Below are 25,103 nucleotides of genomic sequence, written 5' to 3'. Positions count from 1 at the left end.
TGTACTTAAAAATGTGCAGCGATCCTGGTTAGTCATAAACAACAGCTCTTAGCTGCTATACTGTTGGCCGGCTTACGTCACTTCAGCGTTCCTACTGGCAGTGCGAATGCAAACAGAAAAAAAGGCCTTAGAACGTATGTAGTTCTAGGGGAAGCTCCCCAGGGAGTAGTTCCTATCAAATGAGACCCTAGAACTGTTTGGTCCGAAAGCGCCTATTATTTTACTGTATACTGACAACCTAATGCTGTTTTATTGCCAGGTACATTAAACTGGATTGCGTCTGAAATGTATTTTCGGCTAGCTAGATCTGGTATCTCAAGCTAGTTAAGTGGCTACTCTATTTTGAACTTTGCCAGGTAACTTGATATTGTTACCAAAGACAAACTGGGTTCTAGCGATACGTGTAACATTACTGTGTACCAGTTAAACTATACGATCACGAATTCAATATGTAATATGTTAACTAAATGGACGTCTCGCCCCTTTTCTTTATGCTGGTTACGAGTGTGGAGCCAGAAGTGTGTTATATTATTATACTGTATATTGACAACCTAATGCTGCTTCATTGCCAGTGCTAATAAAACACATGCTTTGAACCCAGTCCATCCTGTCTGCCTGTGATTCCTGTGACAGGCATGTCGGTCAGGAACAAGGGGTCACACACACACATATATATATATATATATATATATATATATATATATATGTCACCACACATTTACAAAGACGGAGGGCATGCACAGAAAGAACACAGCCAGCAGATAATCAGGTTGAATCGTTTACTTGATATGTTTTCTCTTTCGATTGGTTTTTCAAAAGGTTTAAGCTACCCCTCCACAACCAATTGAAACTGGTTTGGGCCTTTTTATCCTGACTGAGGTGTTTATGTTGAGCATTTTTATTCGGTTTGGGCTTTTGTACCGATTATAATCGGAATATTAGGCTCCGTGTAAACACAGCCCGTTGAGAGAGAGAGTTGTGACACTGATTGATCTCACCGCCACGCAATCACGTGGTTCATGTAGCCCTTCGATGGCTCTGTCGGAAATGGCATACTACATACTACTCACATACTGATCTTGACGTAAAAGTAGTAAGTAGTATGCAGTACGTGAAAAATAAAAATTTTGCAGTACGCGACAGTTACCCAGATGATGTACTACTCTGGGCAAATTTGCAGTATACAACCGGAGCTCACTTCGTTAGGTACTGCATCCCATGAAGCAACGTGGTGATTTCCAACTGTCAAAAAATTTTAAAACATGGCGGACAGTGACAGAAGCGGCTTCAACTTCAATTGTAGCTGCAGTTTCGAATATAAATGTATCAGTCGCATATTTTGGTGTAATAAGTCTTCATATGCTTTCTTATAGGGCTACTTTTGATAGATATTTGTGGTAGTCGTGTGTTGTTCGATTTTAACAGAACAGATAGCCCAACCAATAGCAAAAGTGTAGTACACTGCACGAAAGTTCTCATAATTGCGTACCATACTGTATACTAGCGTGTGGAGTAGTGTGCAGTACGCAGTGTATACTAGGCTAGTATGCAGTATGCTAGTATGCCATTCCGGACACAGCCAATAATTCCAAACAAACCCTGTGCTGTCAAGTTCTCTGTAGAGCTCCGGACATCACGTGACTCCTTTGTATCCACTGCCTTATTGGCAGGAAAAGCATGAGCAAAAATGAATGGGCCAGTGTAGATTTCAAGCCGTTAGAGTTCACCACACACTTTAATGATAAGGACATCGAGTGCTATATCGTAGATTAAACATTACTGACCTTTATAATGCCCCCGGGGTGCTTTTCATGGGCATTGAAAAAAACATTGGCAAAAAATTGCTTCGCCGTCACTGAGAGGGTAAGTGCCACTTCATTTTAGTTAACGTTAGCATAAGCAACGGGCAGTGTAATGTAATCAGTGTGGTAAATCGAAGATATAGACTAGTTTAAGACTACATACAAGTTGGCTAATGTAATGTAATCGGTGTGCCAACTTGTATGTAGTGCTAAGCTAATCTGTCTCTACGATTTACCGCCCCAATTAGCTACATTACACTGCCCGTTGCTAACATTACCCTTCCAGTGACTACAAAGCAATTTTTAGCCGGTAGACTCCGAAGCTGAATATTCACCGCGAATCCAAATTTCGTCCTTTCGTACTTCTCCAGGCTTCTGTAGGCTTTTAAGGACTCTCCAGTGTAAGATGAGGGAAAGTTGATCAAGTAATTGTAAATGTCTGGATACTTCAGGTCTGGAACGTTGTCCGCTCCGGCTATTTCAATACTCATGAAAAACACCCTGGGGGCATTATTGTTATAGTATATAGTAGGCTATAATGTATTAGTATGTTGTTGTAGTTACAGTAATGTTTAAAGTTTTGCAATATAGCTTTCAATGTCCTTGGAATTAAAGTGCGCAGTGAACTCGTACAGCTTGAAAGCAATGGTCAGCAATGGTCAGCAGAAGCAACCTTACAATCACAAGAGACTGCAATAACAGAAATAACAAATAACAGAGCTGCAAGGAGGGAAGAGCCAGTTGATATCTTGGATGAAAGAGCAAGAGCAGGCAGGCAAAGAAGACCAAGGCTGTTTCTCAATACGAAGTACGCCAAGTACATACTCCTATTCTTGGGAGTTTGGACTTGCAAGTTCAACTCAGGAGTCTTGACTCCCGATGACGTGGGAGGATGTAGTATGCTCAAACTGCATTTGAAACAGCAGCATTCTTGCTGGCTAGAGGCTCTAGAGCTGGTTAGCTCGGTCCGCTAGTAGATGTCACATCTCCAAGCATTTAGGACTTTCAAGGAGGCATTACCGACACATATTCCAATTCTGAAATATTAATTTCTCGCTGGAAAAATTTTAAACTACATTTGGTGACAGAACAACAGTCATAATACGAAACTTATAGTTATGTGGTAGCTCGCCTGCCACCATTGCCGTTACTTTTGTGAAATTTGGGTGAAATGCATTCTGTGAAACCTGACTCCCCAAGTCCACACAAGTCACCTCCTGATGCATCCTTGATAAAACCCATGAATCGAGAACACATGCAGGTATTTGATCTGTTAGATGTGAACTTTGAAATAGAATAGTACTTCGGCCGTGACGTTTCACAAGTCCATGAGAACGCAAGCACAGAGAAGAACACGTATTGAGAAGCGGCTCAAATCTCCTCCAACACCTACGGCTATGACAACCAAGCCACTACCAAGCACCTTGCTCGTTGCCATGGACGTACTTTGTCTGTCCATCCCTTGCGCGCCTGCAGCTTCATCTTCAAGTTATGGAGAGTCGGGGAGCCTGGTTGCTCCAACAGCCTCATCATCGCTCCAATAACCACAACAAATAGACTATGGCCATGAAATGTATTTCATCCAGTACACGTTTTCGTTTTTCCTCAGTTTGTCTAAAACTTGCGAGCTAACTAGCTAATAACAGGTTTGCCAAATATGGCCACATTAGTTTTAATCAGGCGTACTAACATGGTAGCAGTGCAGTCCACCTCAGCATAGCAAGAGGTTACCGGTGTTGGCTCAGGAATGACAGCAATCATATCCTCGAATGGGTACCAACGGACATCATCTCTAAGGGGCCAGAAAAACCTGTTAGGGCCTACACGGTGCATACATTTCATTTTGCAGTAAGTTTCATCGTGCTCAAGCATCATGCCTGGGTACACGGTTCCCTCATATATCAGGGCACACCATTTCCCCTGGAGATCTTTGTGTTTCCAGATGTTGTCCTCTTGCTCCACACTTGATGTTTCATTTATGATGTTAAAACTTAATTCTTTTGTATTGAAACAGTCACAATTGAAATTGTTTTGTGTTGAGCACAGACAGCTCACATCCCGATATCTTATTACTCCAGGGGAAAGAGTGACCACTTGGTGGAGCCTCATGGTATGTGGCACTGGAGAGATGTTAACTGGCATTTCCTTTAATGCCCTCTCTATAAGTGTCTCATCCACATAAAAAAGCTTCACTGATGTTTGAGATGCTTTTAGGCCCTGGTAGAGTGTAGCAGCATCTGGTATGTCGGTACCTTGGCTGACCATCCTGTCAGCTGTCCTCTTCAAAGATCCTCCAACCCCATCAGGAGCACCTTTTCCATGGCTGGCTTCAAAAAAGTTCCAAGTCCCAGCTTCAAACCCACTTTTTAACAGCTCAGTGCTGAAAAGGTAAAAATTTCCTCGTTGCCTATATTGGGTACGTGGGTCGTCACTAAAGAAGTGCACCATTGAGATGGTGGGATGCTCCTTGTGGACACACTCCAACACTGGCTTGAAGTGTTGCCATATGGCAGGAGGGCCTTTTTGTTTTGATGGAGACACTGTGGAGAAGCTGATGGGATTATCAGTAGTTGCACCTATATACAACACACCAGCGTGCAGTGTAACCTGCTGGTGTGAGGACCCAAAATGTACTGCCTGCACCTCAGAACTACATTTACAATTATAGTTCTCAGAAAAGTCGATATGGATGAGGCACTCCTTTGCAGACATGGTCTGCTTTAGATTTCGGCAGTATGAAAACTGCTGTTTTATATTGTATATGTGTCTCTTGAATTTTTGGAGTAGTGTATGAAACACTTCAGTGAGGCCCTCCATGGTAGTCTCCACGTTTTGTTTTAGTGTAATCTTTGAGCCATTTTGGCTTTGAACTGTAGCCCACTGAATGTATGAAACCTGGCTTGTGGCATCATAGTGGTCAGACAGAGAGTAGTCGCTATCTTTACAGTAGGAGCATTCCCCATACATACAATTCTGATTTGATGTGTTGCAAGCCAGAGACTCAGTAAGGATCTCAAGATTAGACTGCTCAATGACTCGTAGTTGGTGCAGATTCTGGACGATGAAAGACAAGTTCTCATGGAGCTTGCACATACACGTCTCCCTGTCTGTAAGGGATGGTTTGACAACCCAGAAAGGGCACAGGTGGCAAAACAATGAATAAGAGATACTACTGTCTACATATTCTGAGAGAAATTTTCTGTGAAGATTATGTAATGTGTCTGTAAGTAACCTCTTTTGCATCTTTGTTTTATGTTTTGTAATTGTCTGCTTTGTTCCAGTTGTTATTCTGCTAATGTCGTCACGGAGGTAGAAGGACTTGATCCTGGCTTTGAGGGCACAAGCGTATCTGTTTGATTGCTTTCTTTGGTATAGATCAATGTTGTTATTGGATGTGTGACGCCACCTTCTATATGAGAAGCCCAGGGACTTTTCTGCAATTTGCTGTAGACAGTATTTTTTTAATTATTTTTCCTGTGACAACTTTAGCTATGATTTGCCTCTCCTTGTCTCTTGTTGATTGTTGGTATTTTCTTTTAATGTTCTCAACTAATGCAGAGTGAAACAACAGGGTTTTTTTAATACTTGCCGTAGAAGACTGTCTGAGCAACTTCGTAACTTGTGTTCGAGGTGAGGCAGATTCTTCTTTCATGCACTGGACCCTCTTTCTGTATCTTTCTGTGCGTTTTTTTTGTTTTTTCAGTTGTTTCTTTAGTTCATGTATATTCTTGTTTAGTTCATGCAGAATTCTGTGTCTTCTTTTCCTTCCATCTGCTTTTTGCCTGAGAAAAAACAAAATAAAAAAATCCACTCGATTATTGGCTGTAAAATGTGTTAATCATAATTTAAAACTACACTTATCATGCTTACTTTACTGTTATTACAGGTTAATAAACACATTCTGTCTCACTAGCAATTGCCTATGCCACTACCTTCTACTACCTTATGTTGCCTGAGCGTCACCTGCACTACAATTTCAAAATAAATATTACGTCCACATATGACATTAATGAACTAGCCTCTCTCCTGACCTTGATATACAAGAGCCTGAATCTAAAAGAGCTGCCTGCACTGATTTCTGATCTGGGTGGACTATAGGATGTGTTGCGGTATTGAACAAGCTCAGAGCATCTCTCCTGGCCTTGCTTCTTTCATGTGCCTCCCTCCACTTTTTGCATTGCATACGTTGTTCTCTATTAGTTTTCTGTCCTATCAACTTCTTTTTTCCTGTTTGGATGTCTCTCCTCCACTTCTCTCTCTCCTTCCTCAAGTACTCTGCTCTCCTTTCAGGGTCGGCATCTCGCCGGGCACGATAAAGCCTCTGCCTTTCAGCAGCAGACAGTTTTGGAAGCTCAGACTGCAAATATAGTATTTGCTCTGTTATGTAGTACATGTAGAAATTCCTACTGCCATAATTAGAAATTACTACTGCTATATTAGGAGTCTATAAATATTAGCCGAAATGTATTCTTACAGACATTTCCATATTCAACTGCGCTCAACAGGGTTGCATGTAACAGGGTTGCAGACGTAGCCTAAAATCTGCTATTAATCATGAGGGGTTAGCTAGCTTGGAAGTACATGGTGCATGCTAACTATGGATCAACACATCTTTCTGTATATTGAAAAGAAATTATGTAAAATGTAATATTTCTAACGATAATATTGGTAACAGGGTTGCACCATTACGGTTTACGACAGCAGGTTACACAAAAATTTTTGTGAAAATAGAGAAATTGAAGAGAGGGTACTTACATTTGTCTTGCCCATGCTGCAGAAAGGATGTGACAGAGCTACCTCCTGTAATATGATTCACTTGGAATGTTCCATTTGTGAAAAATTGGGGGAAATATGTTTGATAACAGGGTTGCATGAAAACAATAATTTTTAATAAATAAACTTTTTCAAAACAAATAGCATATGTCAATAATAGAGTACATTTAAGGACACATAACTGTGAAACAAGTATTTCAATACTTAAATATTTTATTGGAAATATTGCATGCTGAAGTTCAAAGTCAGTCAGGTGGGACACACCAAAATTGCTGTTTTAATAGGGGGTACAGACAATGTGTGCATTGCTTTTGTTAATTTAAAAAATCATTTCTACCATTATTTTCCAAGTTACAGTACTACTAATGTCACTCTTTACAATGGTATATTTGTTTTTGACATTTTGTTTTAAATTACACTTAAACAAGTGATGGGACATAAATTCCACTCCATTCGTGGAATGACACATACATACTTATTGAGTTTTATTGAGTTTGAATGTCAGAAATATTGAGTGCACATTAGATAACATAACTGCCCTCTCATTAACGAAAATAAAACTGTATGGCGATAGTCAATGGAAAGAAAAGTCCCTGAGCATTTACCACCAAAGTAGCAGTGAATGACTCAATGGGCATAGTACTTTTCGGGTGCTAGCATAGCGCCTGTGCCTGACGCCTGATCGCAGCGTCGTGCTTTTGGTTTTTTCCCTTTTCCCCGCCGCAGCCCTCAAATCGTAAACTGGATAAACACATTCTTCTTCTAAGTTAAAATGCGGATCACAGCCACACACGTGGACACACAAACACCTACCGAAGCGGGTTGTACGCTACCTCTTTAATGTACAAACAAACAGATATAGGACGTTACAGCAATGGTCATTGTTGTGGGATATAAAATACCGGTATAGTAAAACATAAAAACTGAACATGCCTCCCCTTTTACAATTACAGACATTTTAAGAAATTTTTAGACCTGAATATCAAAAACTAAATTTAAGACGTTCTAAGACTTTCTATTTTACACGGATCTTTAAAGATGACGATTGCAATCATCGTATACCTTCACCTGGACCAATCGCTGTACACCTACATCACAAGGTTCCTATTGCGCTGCGAAAGTGCCTACCCTGAAGTAGGAGCTAAAAAAGCCCCTCAAAACGGCGTTCTAAGAACTGTAATCATTCTAAGTTCCTATGGTGCGAACACGCGAAAAAGGGGTAACTTTCTCCAACAGTTCTAATAACTATGGAAAAGTTCCCCTGGTGCAAAAGTGCCTCATGACTCCATACTACATTCTGCAATTTAGTGTTTCTCAACAGTACAGGATATGTCCCTAACAGGTGTAAAACCTTCCATATAGAAGTGAGAGTGAGAATCCACAAAGAATTTGTTTTACATAAATATCACAGTAATAGTTTGAGTTAAGAGACTGAGGAGCTTGGCTTCCGGTCTCAAAAGATGAGGTTTTAGCTATTGCTGGAAAATAGGGAGGGATTCACATTCACGTGAAGATCTTTCTGGCATTTTAGAGTAATAAGTGAGAACTATGAAATCCTGGAGGAGCAAGATCCAGGAACATATAGTGATTAAGCATTCAGGCTTCCAGAGGATGCCTAACGGTGTACTCTAGCCTGCCTGTAAGGACAGACTGTTGCCTTGAAGCAGGATGGTGCTACTCCATTGCTGACACTGTAGACCAGTGGTCACCAACCTTTTTAAGCCCAAGATCCCTGACCTTGGCCTTGATGAAAGGCAAGATGTACCTATTGAAGCGTTGAGAGAAAAAGACAGCCCAGATTGTACTTCCAACTTCAGACCATTTATGTTGGCTAATTGTTTTTAAATTACATGAAATGCTTTGGTCCAACTTTCAAATTGATGCAACTGAGAAAACATTGCACTGCACTGCACTAAAATAACTAGCATATCAAACATGCCATAGCTGTCTTGCTGTGTGAATTTTATATCATACCTTCAATTCTGAGTTTCATTATTTAATTTAATTCCAACACAAAAAATAATGGCATGTGTGGCCTATTTTCCATTTGAGTGAGGAAATGATTCTGTTCATAGTAGACAACAAAGAAAAAAAAATTAACACACTTGCAGTGAGCAGATCATATGAAGTGCCATTGTTAACTGTTATGCTTATCCACTGAAGCTTCATGCAAGTTACTACACTTACTGTTTGCATCTAATGCAGCATCACTTTTCACAATGCCATCCGAAGGCAAAACTGTCGAAGTCATGTTACTCACTCAAGTCAGTGCAATGGCTGTGACTGAATACTGTCTGTGAGTGCTTTATAGTTTCGCTGATAGCTACGGACAGCCAGTCTCGGGCAGTCTGTGAGACGACTGTCAGTCAGATGGCGCCTGTACTTTGCTTTGACTATTTTCATCTGTGAAAACGCCATTTCACAGAGGTAAGTGGATCCAAAGTAGGCACTCACTCTTAGTGCACATGCGGCAAGGAGAGGAAACTTCTCTCTCACCCAAAAGTTGCTGTCCCTTGATCTTGCTCTATTTTGCAAATCAACCATCTCCAACTCACTCACTATCACTCATTATCTAAGTCGCATATCCTAATCAGGGTCGCGGGGGTTGCCGGAGCCTATCCCAGCACTCATAGGGTGAAAGGGCAGACACAGACAGACACATAGCAGGGCAGACACAGACAAACACACTCACATTCATGCCCAGAGCAATTCACCAGTTCACGGGGTATGTCTTTGGACTGTGGGAGGAAACTGGAGCTCCCAGAGGAAACCCACGCAGACATGGAGACAACATGCAAACTCCACACAGAAAGGACCCTGGCCGCCACGCAGAAAGGACCCTTGCCGCCCGACCGGGAATTGAACCGAATACCTTCTTGTTGTGAGGCGACCGCACTACCCACTGCACCACTGCGCTGCCCCATTTCCAACTTCACTTGACAAAACAAATACTTGCTGGAATATTCCTGCTACCTGTTCTATATCAATGGGCAGGAATGGGTTTGAGATGAATGCAGTAACATTTTCCATGACTTAACTCACCAAAATCCAGATTGAACTCTGTTGCCACTCTGTCCAGGTGAGCACAGTGTGAAAAGCATCCTTGTCTTCGATGGCCAGTGACATTTTCTCCAGGTTGGGAAAGTGTGTCAGCCTCTCGTTGTTTAGATGTATGGTCCAAACACTGAACTTGGCCTCGAATGCATTCACTGCGCTTATCATGTGGGGCAGGTGTCGGTCTTTTCCTTTGAACTTGTTGTTGAGCACACTCAGTTTTGCCCTTAGGTCTGTCAGAAACCTCAGGTCCAGCAGCCATGCATCATCTGACAGTTACTCGTGCTCCTCGTTCCTTGTCTACAGAAGAGTCTTTATCTCAGGCAGCAAGTCAACAAATCACTGCAGCGCTTTGCCACGACTCAAACATTGGACACCAGCATAGAGAAGACAGTCTCTGCAGTAATGGCCATTGCTTCCTTGAATAAATTGCCATCTGTAAAAGGCTTCTTGTGTTTAGCCAAAAGGTGACTTACATGAAATGATGCTTCAGGAGTAGCCTCGTTTTGATCAACAGGTTTTGTGAAAAGCGATTGCTGGGCCTTCAACTCCAGTTTCAGCTCGTCAGCTTTCCTAGTACGGATTGCGCTCTTTGGTGGGTGGCTGTCTTTGAATTTCTGGTGATTGGTGTTGTGGTGCTGCTCCTGATTTTCTCTTTTAGACAGTGCTTGTCTTTGGTGGCACAGCATACAGTACATACACACTTGTTTTTCACAAAGGTAAAAAGAAACTCCTCTTCCCATTCTGGATGGAAATTGTACGTTTTCGCCTTCTTTCATGGAGCCTCCGTTATGCTAGCTAAGTGTTGGCTACCTCACAGGCTATCACCAGCGAGTGCCGTATATTGACGTTTGCGATACTCTTCTCTTATCTCATTGGTCATGTTAATGCAGCACCTGCTTCGCTGAAAAAAATACAACAGCTGGATCAAGAGAGAGACAGAGGTGCTTGCAAAACTGAAAATAATCAGGCATAATGTATTTGTGTATTTATTTTTATATTATTTTTGGGAGGTACAGAGAAAGTCTCAAAGATCTACCAGTCAATCACGATCGAGGGTTGATGACCATGGCTGTAGATGAAGACCAGAGTCATGAATCAAAAATGAGCAGCCACAAGAAGCCAGTGGAGCATGAGAAGTGGTGAGGCCCTTGAAAGTTTTGAGATATCGAAGGTCATATGTACCACAGCAAGATCCAAGAGTGAAAATGCATAGTTTAGAAAGCTGGCCAAGAGACTTCTGTAGTTGTGTGGCCTCCAGATGATTAGAGCTTGTGTTAGTCCGTCCCTCCAGGATTTCGCGATGTTGCAATCGCAACAATTAACGCAAATTCAACCAATCCCCGTAAATTCTGCACGCCCTTGCAACTTTGTCCGATCAACGCAACTTTTCTGCAAATTTCATCATAGTTTCCCGCCAATTTCACCAGCCATAGCAGTTCTTCATGCAATAGGTTGAGCCATAAATCAACAAAATCACTTACTTGTTTTATGCTGTGAAGATGTAGACACATGCGACACAAATGCCTTACATTTACCAACAAAAATAACTGCTAAAGACCACGCAAGGCAATTCCCCAATGTTCTGCATGAAAGCAGGGGTAAACTGTTTTGCACTGCGTGCAACGTTGTGGTGGAACGTAAACGAAAGTCAGTGATTGACAAACACTATCCTACCGCAAAACACACCCGGAGAATGGCTGAAATGCAAGGACAACAGACAAGACAAATCACCTTGACAGAGGCTGTTGCATCCAGATCTATTGCAAGTGCTTGAAAGAATCAAGGTGAGTTGGATAAAATATGCATGGTTAGTGATAACGTTAGTGTAGTTTATCACTAAGTGACAGAGACATGTTTTCCTGTTTGTGTGACAAACTGTGTGTCTGTGTGTGCGTGTGTGCATGTGTGTGTGAGTGTGTGATTAAGAAAATAGTTTAGGAACAAAAAAGTCTCAAATAAAATGTTTAAACATGGCGTGGAATACCCCGTGAAATATGGGGAATACCCTGGAATACTGTGGAATACCCCGCAGGTGCACTTCTTCATTTACAAATAAAGCATGTTTTGTTAGATTTTCTTGTAATCCTTTTAATTCTGTTTTTGTAAGCCTTCTTGGTAAGGTTACTTAGAATACTCAGAATAGCATGGTTTTGTTATCAAAAGCAGCCTAACAACATCGCAACATGCATCGCAATTTTCTAGAAAAGCTGCTGTGAAATCAGGCATTTTAGGCCACAACAATCCCAAAAAAGGCCCACGAAATCCTGGAGGGACTGGTTAATAGTTGTGTGATGTCCACTAGGCGAGAGTAAAAATGTACTGTCTTATGTGTCCGCAGGATTGAAACTGACAATCACTGATGTAATGGACCATTGCAGAAATGTGCCACCCAAGTCAATTTTTAATGGCACATCTTGCCCTCCAGTCCCCAGAAAGACAAAGGCCCTGAGGACCAAGACTTGTCTATGCATCTGGTGTGGGTTTGTGATATCAGATGTATTTGATTCTCCTTCAGCAGTTGCAGCTTGATGGTATGACTCAGCAGGACATATTAGAACATTGCTCTTGACATTTTTGTCTGAGGCTGGTTGGAATTGGATTTGTGGCCCCACTCTCTGCCTAATGTGATGTAGCTCAGGTGTCCACTTGCTATTTCCCCTTTCACCTCTTTTATAGTTGACAAATGAGGGGACCAGTTGATGTCCATTGTGAGGCCCTGGAGGAAGAATTACCCAAACAGCAGCTGAACATCCTTGGTTGTCGGGTCTCACCCAAGAAAATGTGTTGAGAACATAGTCACAGAGCACATGTAGACTTTTTCCTAAGTCAGAAATTCCATCTGTTGTTGCCTACATGTAACAATGGGCTCCTGGCTAAATTGCAAGTCCTGTATGAGGTGGAACAGAAGACTTGCTTTTGAGTCATGTAGTCCCAATGCCAGATCCATGTAGGAATACCAAAGTCTAGTACATCAACTCGCTGAAGCAGTAGGTGGAATGACCAAGACCACAGCTTGGTGAGCAGTACTTTCCCACAGTTCATGGGTCTACATTTTTCTGCCAGAAAATGGCCACTTGCCCCGCAAATGGACAGCCTGGGCAGGAGTTCCAGATGAGCAGTTCTGAGAGGAGCTGCCCAAGACAGAGGTGACTGCACTTGATTTGTTCCTTCTGTCCCTTGATTGAATGCATGTGGACTGAATGCCTGTGAAGGGGTTATTTGCAAGTCCCACTGACCAGGAAGTGTGGAGATTTTCCAGCTCAGAATGCCCATTGGACTGTACCAGCTTTTAGTGGGAGGAGCGTCAGTGACATGATCAAAGCTGATCAAAGTTGCAGGCCTGGTGAAACACAAGATGTGTTACTCTAGGCTGTGTGCTCAGAAGTGGGCTCATCTGTCCTCAGATTGCTAAGGTTGATGCATGTTCATTTCACTAGAAACAAATGAGGGGTGAGGGCCATTTTGGGGCCGCTCAGGCTGGTGGCAGGGATTCACCTTAAAGTTCTCCTGGTCAAGTCACTGAGTTCCTGACCACTGACCTAATCAGGAGAATGCTGGGATAAATTCAAACAACAAAAATGTTTTTTGGGAACTTCTAGTGTTTGCAGGGGCTGTTTGCACCAGGAGCCAAGTCCTCTTTATTCACCGAATGTACAAGGTACACAGGAATTTGTCATGGCGGTCAGTGCAAGAGCATAAAACATAAAACAGGTCAGAATATATACAATGTATACACCATAAACAACATACAACACAGACCATATGTACCACACAGTACCTACATGCAGTATATAATCAAACAAATGCCACAGTCAAACTACACTGTTATAGTGGAGCAGGATGCCTCTGGATTTTAATTAGTTTCAGTAGTTTGACAGTAGGGGTATGGCTATGATGAGGAGGCTGACATGGTGGGATGAAGAGGACGGAGGGGGGTGGGGCACACCTGGGAGGAATACAGCCACACTCATACGAGGCATTCATACTCAAGCATATGAGACACACACACACAGAAGATGAGGGGGAAAAGGAAAGCATTAGTAGGGTATCGGGACTTAATAAATAAAATAAAGAATGTAGTGCATAGATGCATTAACGCAGCAAAGCTAATAGCTGTGGAAGGTGCAGGTGGAGCAGGGCCATATAGGGCATGGGACAAAGTTGAGCCACCGACCTAAAGATGAGAGCCACATGAGATACAGACAACAACCACTCACACAGACAGAGGAGAACGGGTTAGTTAAAGAGTGAACAACACGGTCGAGACAGTAGAAAGTAGAGAGGAGAGAAGGTAGAGAGAAACTGTGAGAGACATCTAAACCAGCATAAACTAAACTAAACTTTCATAGGCAGAGACTGAGCCTCCCTGAATGGTCAAATCAAAATTGAATTAGCTATTAGAGAAAAGTTAGAGAAAACAGACAAGTCTTTAGTTTGGTTTTAAAGGTATCAAGAGAGTTTGCCTCCCTAATTTCTGTAGGTAGACCATGTAGTGAGCAGTTTTTAGGGGCCACTATAGGAGGGCTTTCTGTCTAAGTCAGTGACTGACAAGTTCTCAGGAAGAGAGGTGGTTGAGGAGTTCTGGTCTAATAATTATTGCACGGTTATATTGGTTTTGAGCTAGACTGCCACTTCATTTCTTGGTCTATAAATGGGAATACTCCAGTAATTGATTTGGTTATTTTTCATTTTCTTTTTGCAAAAGTCTTTGGTGTGAATATTTTTGATTACATCTCTAGCTCACTGGCTGAGGCAGAAAACACCATTGCACTTAAGTTTTTATCTCCTGTCTCCTCCCCACAGCTTGCTTAGGCCATGAATCCAGTTATCTTTGACGAAATTTTTTTTAGAAGCCAAAAGAAAATTTGATAAAAGATTAAGATAGTTAATTGTTCATGTCACCACAGTACCATCTTACAGTTAAAATAGCAGTCATGTGCTATGCACCATAATACTACTTATGCTGTAAAATTCTGTCTGTTGACATGAGAACATTATACAAACTAGCTTCTAGCTCTGAATCTCTGAAGTAAATTGTACCAATTTAAGTCTGACTTTACACAAATATGAGTATTATTTATATTTACTAAGATATGACCTTCAAACTTGGTTAAAGTTACTAAGTTGCCAAGCATTCAAGTTACCTTGGGTCAGTCAAAGCAATGAACTAAGCATAATGTTTTCCAGTACAATTGAGTTTTATATCTTTGAGCGTACAAGTAACACATGCACTGGAGCAGAAGGTTCGGGAGAAAAACAGATGACCAAGACAGAGACTAAGCCATGATTTTTAATCGCATTTGAATAGACAGGACCCTGGTTGGATCGTCATACAGTAATTAATAATGAAATGGGAGCAAAGTGAACACGAACAGCCCTCCTGCTGCCAACTACTGCACGATGTGTGGACAGGGGGTGGGTCCTGAATAGTCATGATGTGTGGACAGGGGGTGGGTCCTGAATAGTCATGATATGTGGACTGGGGGAGGGGGTCCTGAATAGTCATGATATGTGGACTGGGGGAGGGGGGTCCTGAATAGTCATGATATGTGGACTGGGGGAGGGGGTCCTGAATAGTCATGATATGTGGACAGGGGGTGGGTCCTGAATAGTCATGGTGTGTGGACAGGGGGTGGGTCCTGAATAGTCATGATATGTGGACTGGGGGAGGGGGTCCTGAATAGTCATGATATGTGGACTGGGGGAGGGGGGTCCTGAATAGTCATGATATGTGGACAGGGGGTGGGTCCTGAATAGTCATGGTGTGTGGACAGGGGGTGGGTCCTGAATAGTCATGATATGTGGACTGGGGGAGGGGGTCCTGAATAGTCATGATATGTGGACTGGGGGAGGGGGGTCCTGAATAGTCATGATATGTGGACAGGGGGTGGGTCCTGAATATTCATGATGTCCCTAACAGAAAAACAGGAGAAAAAGAATAATCAACAGAAAAGGCTTCACACCCCTACAACTACCTGGACTGTTCTAACATACACTATGTACAATATATACAACATGTCAATTTCAATCCACAAAAATAGCGATCCTCAACAGCAGGCACGGTCGGGTTGGGAGTAAGGAAAAAGCGGGGGCAGCAGGCATCAGAAACAGTATCTTTTTAAAAACGGCACCATCAGTCTATAGACCAATCCCCAGCCGCCACCTGCAACTCATCACATAAAAAGAAACAGAGAAACATGCGGGGGAAAAACAGACTACACAGGGGAAACAGCACCACCCACAGACAGGGGGAGAAAAACAACAGCACACAAAACAATAACACACACTTATGACCCAGGGTCATAACAATATACTTTAACGAACTTCACATGTGGTTCCAAAAGGAGAAAACTAATCACAGCTGGAGAACTGTATATATCATCCAACATCCCAGGTAGAGAAGTAATTCATGTTTTTCATTGCGTATACAAACACATGGACATATGTGTGAATAGACCTAGTGAATAGAGTGTACACACTGACTGTGGCTGGGTGTGTGAAGAGAGGATGATGAAGAACATCGATTGATGCCAAACCAAATGACTTTGTGCAGTATGATTATCTCAGAGACCCCTGCCCATGATGGACTTTCATACATAACCTCAGATGATACAAAAGCCTGCATTTTAGCAGTAAAATAAAATAGTTTTGTAAGTTGTACATGAGTGAGTTTAGATTGTTTTCACAATTGTGCATATGGCAGTTCTATCCATGTAAGTAGAATTATAGTCTAACCTTTACAATGAATATCACAGTGCATGACAAAGCAATGTGTTACAAAATAAACCAAACCCTGTTTTGCCTGGTAAACTTTAAGATTAGGGCTGAACTCTGTTAAAATGACAGTTTGAACTGCCAGCAGATCTCTGAACAGAACTCTGTGCTCTGTGTATGTATTTACAACTGCCTCAATTCCTAATGAAATATTCTATTGTCTTTCTCTGTGTCTTGTTGTAATGATGTCACACAAAACATCAAATCCCAGAAGTCCTTCAGAAGGACTGTAAAGTAGTCAGCGCTCTCCAAAAGACATAAATATCCTTAATGGAAGAGAATTGGTTTACAAGGAAGGATTCAAATCACAGGGCTTTGACAATTCTGTTTTTATTTGTTAATTTTTAAATTGTTGATAAAAAGAAATATTCTTTGTAAGACAGTTAGCCCTAGACCATATGTATTTAACTTTTACTCATACTAAGTAACCGCTCTTTATTTACCCTTTGCGTAACAAACGACGCATTTTCAATGTACCTTACTAAAAATATTTCTGAAATCCCCTAGAATGGCTGTCATTAACCAAACATAAAATAAGATGTTCTGATGGCATTTTATTTAGGTTAGGTAACACAGAAAACCTGTGGAGCTATGAGACTGTCACAGTGTATGTGTGTTGGCCTGACTCTGGTCAATGTCAACATTTCTAATTCTTGCAGTGCAGTCTTGTTGCTGTTTTGCTGAAACTTGTCCTGTAATTATAAAAATAAAGTCAGTCTCTTCATCTGAGTTTTGTTCTGGTCCCTGACACACAAAGCAAAACATTGTACTGTATGCTTTATTCAGAACCACTCTGTCATTTCCAACAGGCCAAACTACAAAGAGATTACAGACTGTATTAAGATCACTGGATGAGTGAAGGAAAATATAGCTTCATCATTTTTCCTTTTTTTTAACATTTGTAGGTTTAGACAGAGATAGAGTTATCTAGAGTTATGTTTTCTACGTTTATTTTTTGTGTGTTCTGTATATATTAGGTGCTATTTTTGCTGTCGCCTGTTGTGAAAAGTTCTATTTCTTACTGAAAGACTCATAAACTTGCATCCATGTTATGAAAACTTCCCTGTGTTCTTTCTCAGATCAGGGATGCCCAAGTCTCAGCCCACGCAGTTTCTAGGCTGTGTAATTCTTCACGCGTTCTACCATGTTAAACGACTGTGTGTTTAATGTGAAAACATAATGGGTTTAATGAATATCTGTTCACATAAACCCATTCATGGCTCGTCATGGTCCTGAAGGCCAGCTTTTTAGTAGTTGTTTGGGAATGCAGAAATACCTGTTTGTTATCTGTTATCTGATATCTCTCCCTGTAGAGCTAATTTGCAAATTATATGTTCAAACTCAAAATGAATCAGTTGTCAATTGATGGAGGTCAGAGTTTGGGTCTGATTACCTGATGGTACTTTAACAAGAGAAAAATATTCCACTGGACCAGAAAAATGCTCTGCTTTCCTCCCCCCCTTTTTTTTTTTTTTTTTTTTACTTTTTTTAAATTCAGTTCATTTGTATTTAAGTTGCGCATTTTTCATCCTACACATCTGAATTTTCACTAGTATTAGCTGACTCCATGTATCAGGATCCAGGCAGTGTTTTATTTTTGACTGACTGTGACTTAAAGGGTACAGAATGTATAGTAAGGACTAAAGGTGTTTTGTACAGCTTGGCTCTACATTGTCTCTAACCACATGGAAATATGCACAGAGTAGTTTAATATGTTCATTTTAGAACAGTTCTCTGTGAGAGATAAAATAATCTTCTTCAATATTGGGTTATTAGTTAGTTAGGTCTTTATTTGTATTCTCTAACAAAACAAATACAACAAAATAAAAAAAACCCTCAACATGTAATAAATATCCTTATGAGAGTTATTTTACCTGCAGGATAACTGATGCTTGATATCTCTGCTGTGACTGACATTTCAGTAAACATTGAATATGGCTTTATGTGTGTTGTGCATCAGAACAGAATATAGACATATAGACTGATGCACACAAAGATCTAACAACACACTTACACACACACACTTACTTGAGTTGAGGAATTACTAATGCTACAATCTGTATGACCTTTATTTAGTTATTTGTTTTACACAAGTCTCATTTCAACATTTACATTTTAATTTCATTTGTATTTGAATGGCCAGGGACATGCTATGAATTGACAGCTTGATCTGTTTCACCCACGTTCTTCATAGTGGTTAATACAATGTTAAGTAGAGCCCGACCAATAAATTGGCATGCCATATTATTGGCCGATATGAGCTGATTGCAGATAAATCAGTATCGGTGTTTATAATGGCCGATAAATGACTTAAAAAAGAAACGGAGAGATGGAAGATGGTGTCTTGTTTCATACAATATGTACCTGGATTAATTTCAGACAATGACTTGCTACAACTCAAAGTATTTATTTGGCAGTCCGGCGGCAAACATGACTGTCTTACAGGAAGGTGTAGGCTACTTCACACTAGTGATGTGTCGTTCGTGAACAATTCGTTCATTTTGAACTAATCTTTTGTATGACTCAGGAGTAACAAGTCCTCTAAGTGAGTGAATTGTTCTTTTTTTCCCTAGGCCGTGCATGCGCGCCACTCAGGCTCAGTTTCATTCACAAACGGGTCTTTTGGGTCTGTGCCTTCCGTTCACTTGTCATATAACCACTGCGCAGACTCAGTGTAGGAATGAGTGATTCGTTCAAGACTCACAACTAATATGGGCCTTTGGGTCCTGAGTCTCTCGTTCATTATTGACGTGGTTACAGCAGTAACATGACCAATGCTATTATTACTGGTGAGGAGAGCTTGCTAATGTTAGTTGGTCAACCAGAACATTTCCATAGTTAGCTAGCCGTATGTAATGTAGATACTGAATGGATGTTTAATTTGCCTTTCCTTTGGAACACGTTTATACACTATGGGTCCTCAATGACCAGGTGGATTAAAGTGAATAGCTATCATTGAATAAACAGAATGATATTTTTATTGATAAGTGCAGTGCTCTTGTATGGGCAATTGAACATATTGTACATGGTGCTCTTTGGATATTTTTATATATTTTTATTGTTTTCTTTTATCTGTACTTTCTTGTACCTCGTGTTTATTTGATAAACCATGTTCAGAGTGGAAGGCAAAGTAAGAATTTCATTGCACAGGGAAACTTGTTTTAACTGTGCATATGATAATAAATGCTTTGACTTTGACTGTCTCAATTCAAAAGTCAGTCATTGCAACTGAATAACTCAACAGGATATGGTTCAAAAGGTTGCTTAAGAGTTTAACAAAAGTGAACTTGTGTATTATGCTTTACCAGGTGAAGCAAACCATGTTGCTCTTAGTGTTTGAGAACCGTGCCCTTGCTCTTTCTGTCATCACTCAGATGACAGGTACATCGCCACACTAGTTCCAATGGACGAAATGAATGAATGACTTGAAAAAAGATTCGCTCATTTTGCTGAACAAGATTCAAGGATCCGAGTCAGTAAAAAGTTCCAAACTTCCCATCACTACTTCACACGCCCTGAGAATGTGTTGACAAACTCAAACTCTATCTGTGTGTGCAATGGACCAATAACAATCAAGTATAGTTCAGCATCCAATAGGGATATTTGTTACCATGTCATATTTATAATATTGCCGTTAAACAAGTCTTACCAGTATATTCTATGTGAATGTTACAGATGGATCCTTCAACCATGTTATGACGACATGTCAGCCATGCCTGGTTTTGCTGCAGTAACATGAAAGCCAGAACTGTAACATTACAGTAGTTGAGTGGTGTAGGCGCAGTTGACAAACATGACTGTAGGTTTATTTATGAAACAGTGTGGCAGTTCTAGCGAGTAAACAAACTGTACTATCATTTCTCTCGTCACTGCTAAAAATTCTCTAACAACATCACTTACAGCGGCTTATAATGCTGTCCATTGTTAAATTAGGTTACAAACAAAGCTATCTAATCACATATTTATCAGTGGAAGACAGATAACATTAATGAGCGGTTAAACTGAAGCAAATATATCTGCGACTCGCATGTCTGTAGAACACATCTCAGCATGGCTTGGTGGTAGCCAAACAAAGTTATATAGCTTCTCTTTCAAACATGTAGTGTGAAATCCCAAAGTCGCAAGTCCTAGTTGCAGACAGTCATTTAGTATAAGAGGCATTGAACAGCAGCGTTTATTCTAGGTCAGTGTATCAGTTTACTGCATTATTTATCAAAACTTTAATATATTTTGTTGTACTTTTAAAGCACTATTTATGACAATAAAACAAGTTTATTTTAAACTGCATTATGTACTGTTATCTTAGTGAGGACTCTTAAATAACCACACATAACAAAGGTTAGGGAACATCTTTGTTTATGTTATGTGTTTTGGGGGGAAAAAGAAGAATATCAGCCAATATATCATTATTGGATTTTTAAAATCCTCAAATATCTAAATCGGCATCAGACTTAAAAATCATCTATCGGTTGGGCTGTAATGTTAACTATGGAATTAAAAATAAAAACTCTCCAAATATCAGTCCTTGGTGAGGCCTTCTCCTTAGAAGTTCAGAAGTGTAAGTATCTATCTATCTATCTATCTATCTATCTATCTATGTGTGTGTGTGTGTGTGTGTGTGTGTGTGCGTATTTATTTATATGCACATACTCGGGATTTAAACACTACCGTGATGCTAATGAACCACCTGCCCCAGCATGCATTACAGTAACTGTATCATTTTTTTAATAGTCAGGTAATATCAAGTATCAAAAAAAGTGCTATTCCCATGACTGAAATGTCAAAATGTTGGTAATGTGTCTGTTTTAGAGCAGTAGATGGCTGGGAGACAGGGTGAGGGATGGTGACAGGCCATACTCTGTCTATATCTATTTACAGTCATAACAGCAAGATGAGATGATCATCTGACAGTCGGACCCAATGGAGAGGTCAGTTTACAAAACAGACAAGCCAAACACTGATGGAGGCATTTGAGCTGGAACTCTTTTGTTGTTTTTGTTAACAACACATCCAGCAATTCACTGGAAAGGAGCATGTCTCCAGAACATGGCTTACGACAAAGATTCACAGACACTTTGTAACAATTTGGTAGTTGCATTTTACATCCACTTAATGATACATTTTAACAGAGAAGTTGTGTAGCGCATGATGTAAGTGGGAAGGGAAAGTTGGGAAGGTTGAAATATTGTACTCTTCTTAAGTATAAAACATTTCAGTATTTTGTGATCCGTCTTCATAAAGACAGATTTATGGTCTATGGCACAATAGCCGTAGTTTTTGAAGAATTTGAACATGTTTCATAAACACTGCCATTCTTAATGAATCAAAGTGTAATTTGGCGCCAGAGTAGCATTTACTTCACAATGCATGAGGTCTTCAAAGAGGGCGCCTTTTCTCTGTAAAATTGCAACTTGCTGACGTTTTCTGGCAATCATGTGATTAGGCGCTCGTCGTTCCCAGGGTTCAATGAGAGCTGTTTGCCCCACCCATCTCTTCAACGCTATCTATCTCAATGTTCAATTCACTGGGAAAAGGAAAAAAAATACCAAAAAATACTCGTAAAGAAAGGATTTATTCACGTTTGTTCAAGAGCCAACATTGTCCGCCCACGAAGAAATTGCTGTCATCGTGGTATTTGTCCTCTTAAAGTGCTTTATCTTGATGTATCTAATTGCACATGTATCTACCATACGAATTCAAAAGGAATACAAAGCTTAGACTGTCAGTGGATCCTGTCTGCGTTAAACTGGAAACTATCGAAGGATTTTCATATATTTTCTGGAATCGGTGAAATTGTATTCAATGTCGGAACACCCTTGAGAATCATTGTTCGTGTCAGACAAGCGTACAGATGCGAGTAGAAATTCAAATTACAGTAACGGAGAAAAAGACGGTGAAGGGCCTCATTTGATTTGGACAGCCCCAAAAAGCAACCAGCTATCATCGTAGAAGAGAAAGGAAAATACACCTATTAAACGGACCGAAACAGGACATACTTTCTTAATTTGCAACAGTAACGTCTTTTAACAGATTTAAGGGGACAGTTTCAACTACAGATTAATGCGCAGCAGTCCACATGCCGTCATTTTGTTGAAAATATTTATTTTTTAATTTTCTGCCACCCTTCTATCTCTTTCTGCCTGTCTGTACTGGTGGACAGTTTGGACTAGACCAATACGTTTGTTGAGGCTGTTGATGTGTTCACCAGCAGTGGTGTTTAAAATTAATGATTTGGATTATCATCAAGGATTCACGACGACAGATTTGCTAAACTGTGTTTGGATTTCTGTTCGCCAGGAAGACGTGGGGACCCCGTATCGAATTCATTCATATACACAGAGGGCTGAGGAGGATGCACATACCCATATATTGAGAATTTTGTTAATTCACTCAATTTAAAATAAAAAAATAAAAGTCGGCAGTCTTGAGGCAGGCCTTGTGCTCTTAGTAGTATTGCAACCCCTCTCACTCGGTAAAAGCCATACCATAAAATCCACCATTCTGAGAAATTATTAGTTTATATTCCATGTTCCCGTAAAGACCTGTCAACTTCATGCGTTAAAGTTCTGTTTGAAGGACACAACTGACGACATAGATGTCTCAATTCTCAATCAATGTGTTTTTGTTTTGGGCCAATTTAGGAATATAGGTTGGTTTATTTATTTATTTATTACATTACCTCCGATCCCTCGAGCCTTTTATTGGGTTTTTGGGAAGATGGGTTGTTTGGGCAACAGTAAAACTGAAGATCAGCGAAATGAGGAGAAGGCACAGAGAGAAGCCAACAAAAAGATAGAGAAACAGCTTCAGAAAGACAAACAAATATACCGAGCAACTCACCGTCTACTACTCTTAGGTAGGTTGTTCCATGGTAAACTGCTGTATATGTCTTACTTTGTAAACACATGCACTGTATATGCTGATGATACTCAGTAAATTAGCTTGTAGCCTCTTAATTGACCTCAGGATCAATGAAGTCTACGTTCAGTAACGTCCAAGCTGCTATGTATGCTCAAACAGTACCTGTTTGTAGGGTGACGTTTGTATTTCGTAGCCTACATGTTTAGCTGAACCTGGGCATGCTATGTGGCTGTCACCATGCGCACGCCGTGTAGGCCCACAACAGACGTTGGCGAAACATCATATACCCCTTTGTCTGATGCTACTGCATACTATAATATAAATAAAACCTAAAAGGGATGATAAAATGTAACAAATTGGCCTGTGTGCCGTTTGTCCATGCCTTCACAACCGAATTCAGCGTCGAGTGCCAATTACACGGGTCATGCGGTTTCATGGTCATTACATCGCTCGATGTTTAGACCATTAGACCATCAACTATTATTTCTAGGCCTCCATGATCTTTATGTAAGCATACAGCCAACGCACTACATGCCTCTTATAAAGAACGTTTTAATCGCGTGTTTCGTCTCAGAAATTTATCAGCAGTCGGACTGTTTTGCAAGACACCAGCCCAGTTGTGACTGCCACTAGTAGTTGTGTAGTTTTGCCCGGGCCGTTAGATGAGCTGGTTATCACTTATTGCATTTTAATTTAAGATATGCGAAAGTGTCACTATTCGTGTCCACCACATTTATATTTTAATACTTAAGTTGAAACATTTTAGAGATCTGTTCTATAAAGGTGGTGATGATAGATGCAGCGTGGACGGTCCGATGAAGGATGGGTGCGTCTTATATTGATTTAGTTTTGATGGGATGTTTGGCTTTAGTCCAGTTATTTGGTCCAGTTTTCTGTTAGTTTAAAAAAAAATGCATATGTATGTAAGTGAATATTGACTTAAAATTAAATCCACGAACTATGAACCCATTTCTTCTGAGGTAACCCTAATAGTGAGGGACGGCTAACCGGCTAACTTTATTTTTGCGACTTAATGATTTGGCTGTAACCAACATGATTACGACATTGTCACATAATTACCCATATCTGACTTCAATCTGATCATCCACTATCATGCTGAACACGTCACATTGTCCGTGCATGGAGTCTCAATCGGTCTCTGCCACAGTGTAGCCAAGCCGTCATAAATGAAAACGTTTAGTAAACTCAGTTGTTGAAATTGATGTTCAGACCAGTTCAGGCTGTAAATCTGAGCTGGCTGCCCCCATCACTGTGGAACACAGTAGTGCCACCATCGTCCTGTGGACTTACTAATTCAGGATGGCAGGAAAATGGACTCAAATATGTAAAGTCCAGAAGTTGTGTACATTTTGTTTTGAGTGCTCCCTTTATGATTTTAGTTTGCGTTACAGTTTGATATTTATCAAGTTCTGATCACCAGAAGCCCGACTGTGGATGTATGTGTGGTATTGATTTTCATACAGTGGATTTCCATTCACTGACCCAGCCATGACCTCTGTGGCCGTAAACATGACCTCTGCATTCCAGCATTATTGGGGAAGCCTGAATACTCAGCATGTTGGCAGTGCCATACTGACACATTGTCAGTCAAAGAAAGATCCTGGTCTCACACAAATTAGGACTGATTATTGAAAGTTGTCTAATTTTTTCACTCTTTGTTTTTTTCCACAGGAGCTGGAGAATCTGGGAAGAGCACCATAGTGAAACAGATGCGGATTTTGCATGTCAATGGCTTCAATGCAGAGTAAGTATGAGTTTGTGCCCTCTTAGGTGGGCTACCTATGAAGTATGAATGAGTATGAACAATGTTGGTGG

The 25,103-nt window shown here is 40.6% G+C and overlaps 1 protein-coding gene across 3 annotated transcripts in view; it reads left to right on the top strand.

Moving 5' to 3' along the window:
• Positions 1-25,103, top strand: part of gnas (GNAS complex locus) — a 68,268-nt gene that overhangs the window by 7,421 nt on the left and 35,744 nt on the right. For 2 of the 3 annotated variants that reach the window (XM_030780077.1, XM_030780078.1), the window contains exons 1-2: positions 22,939-23,262; positions 24,960-25,032. In XM_030780077.1, the coding sequence (XP_030635937.1) occupies positions 23,124-23,262; positions 24,960-25,032 (212 nt within the window). In that variant the 5' untranslated portion in view covers positions 22,939-23,123. Of the gene's footprint in view, positions 1-22,938; positions 23,263-24,959; positions 25,033-25,103 lie in introns of those variants that run through there. The other variant, XM_030780076.1, reaches the window with a different exon arrangement.

This window comes from Chanos chanos, chromosome 7, assembly GCF_902362185.1.
Source record: "Chanos chanos chromosome 7, fChaCha1.1, whole genome shotgun sequence".
Classification (NCBI taxonomy): Eukaryota; Metazoa; Chordata; class Actinopteri; order Gonorynchiformes; family Chanidae; genus Chanos; species Chanos chanos.
The sequence above is the reverse complement of the archived record's forward strand: the minus strand, read 5'-3'. Positions and strand labels throughout refer to the sequence as shown.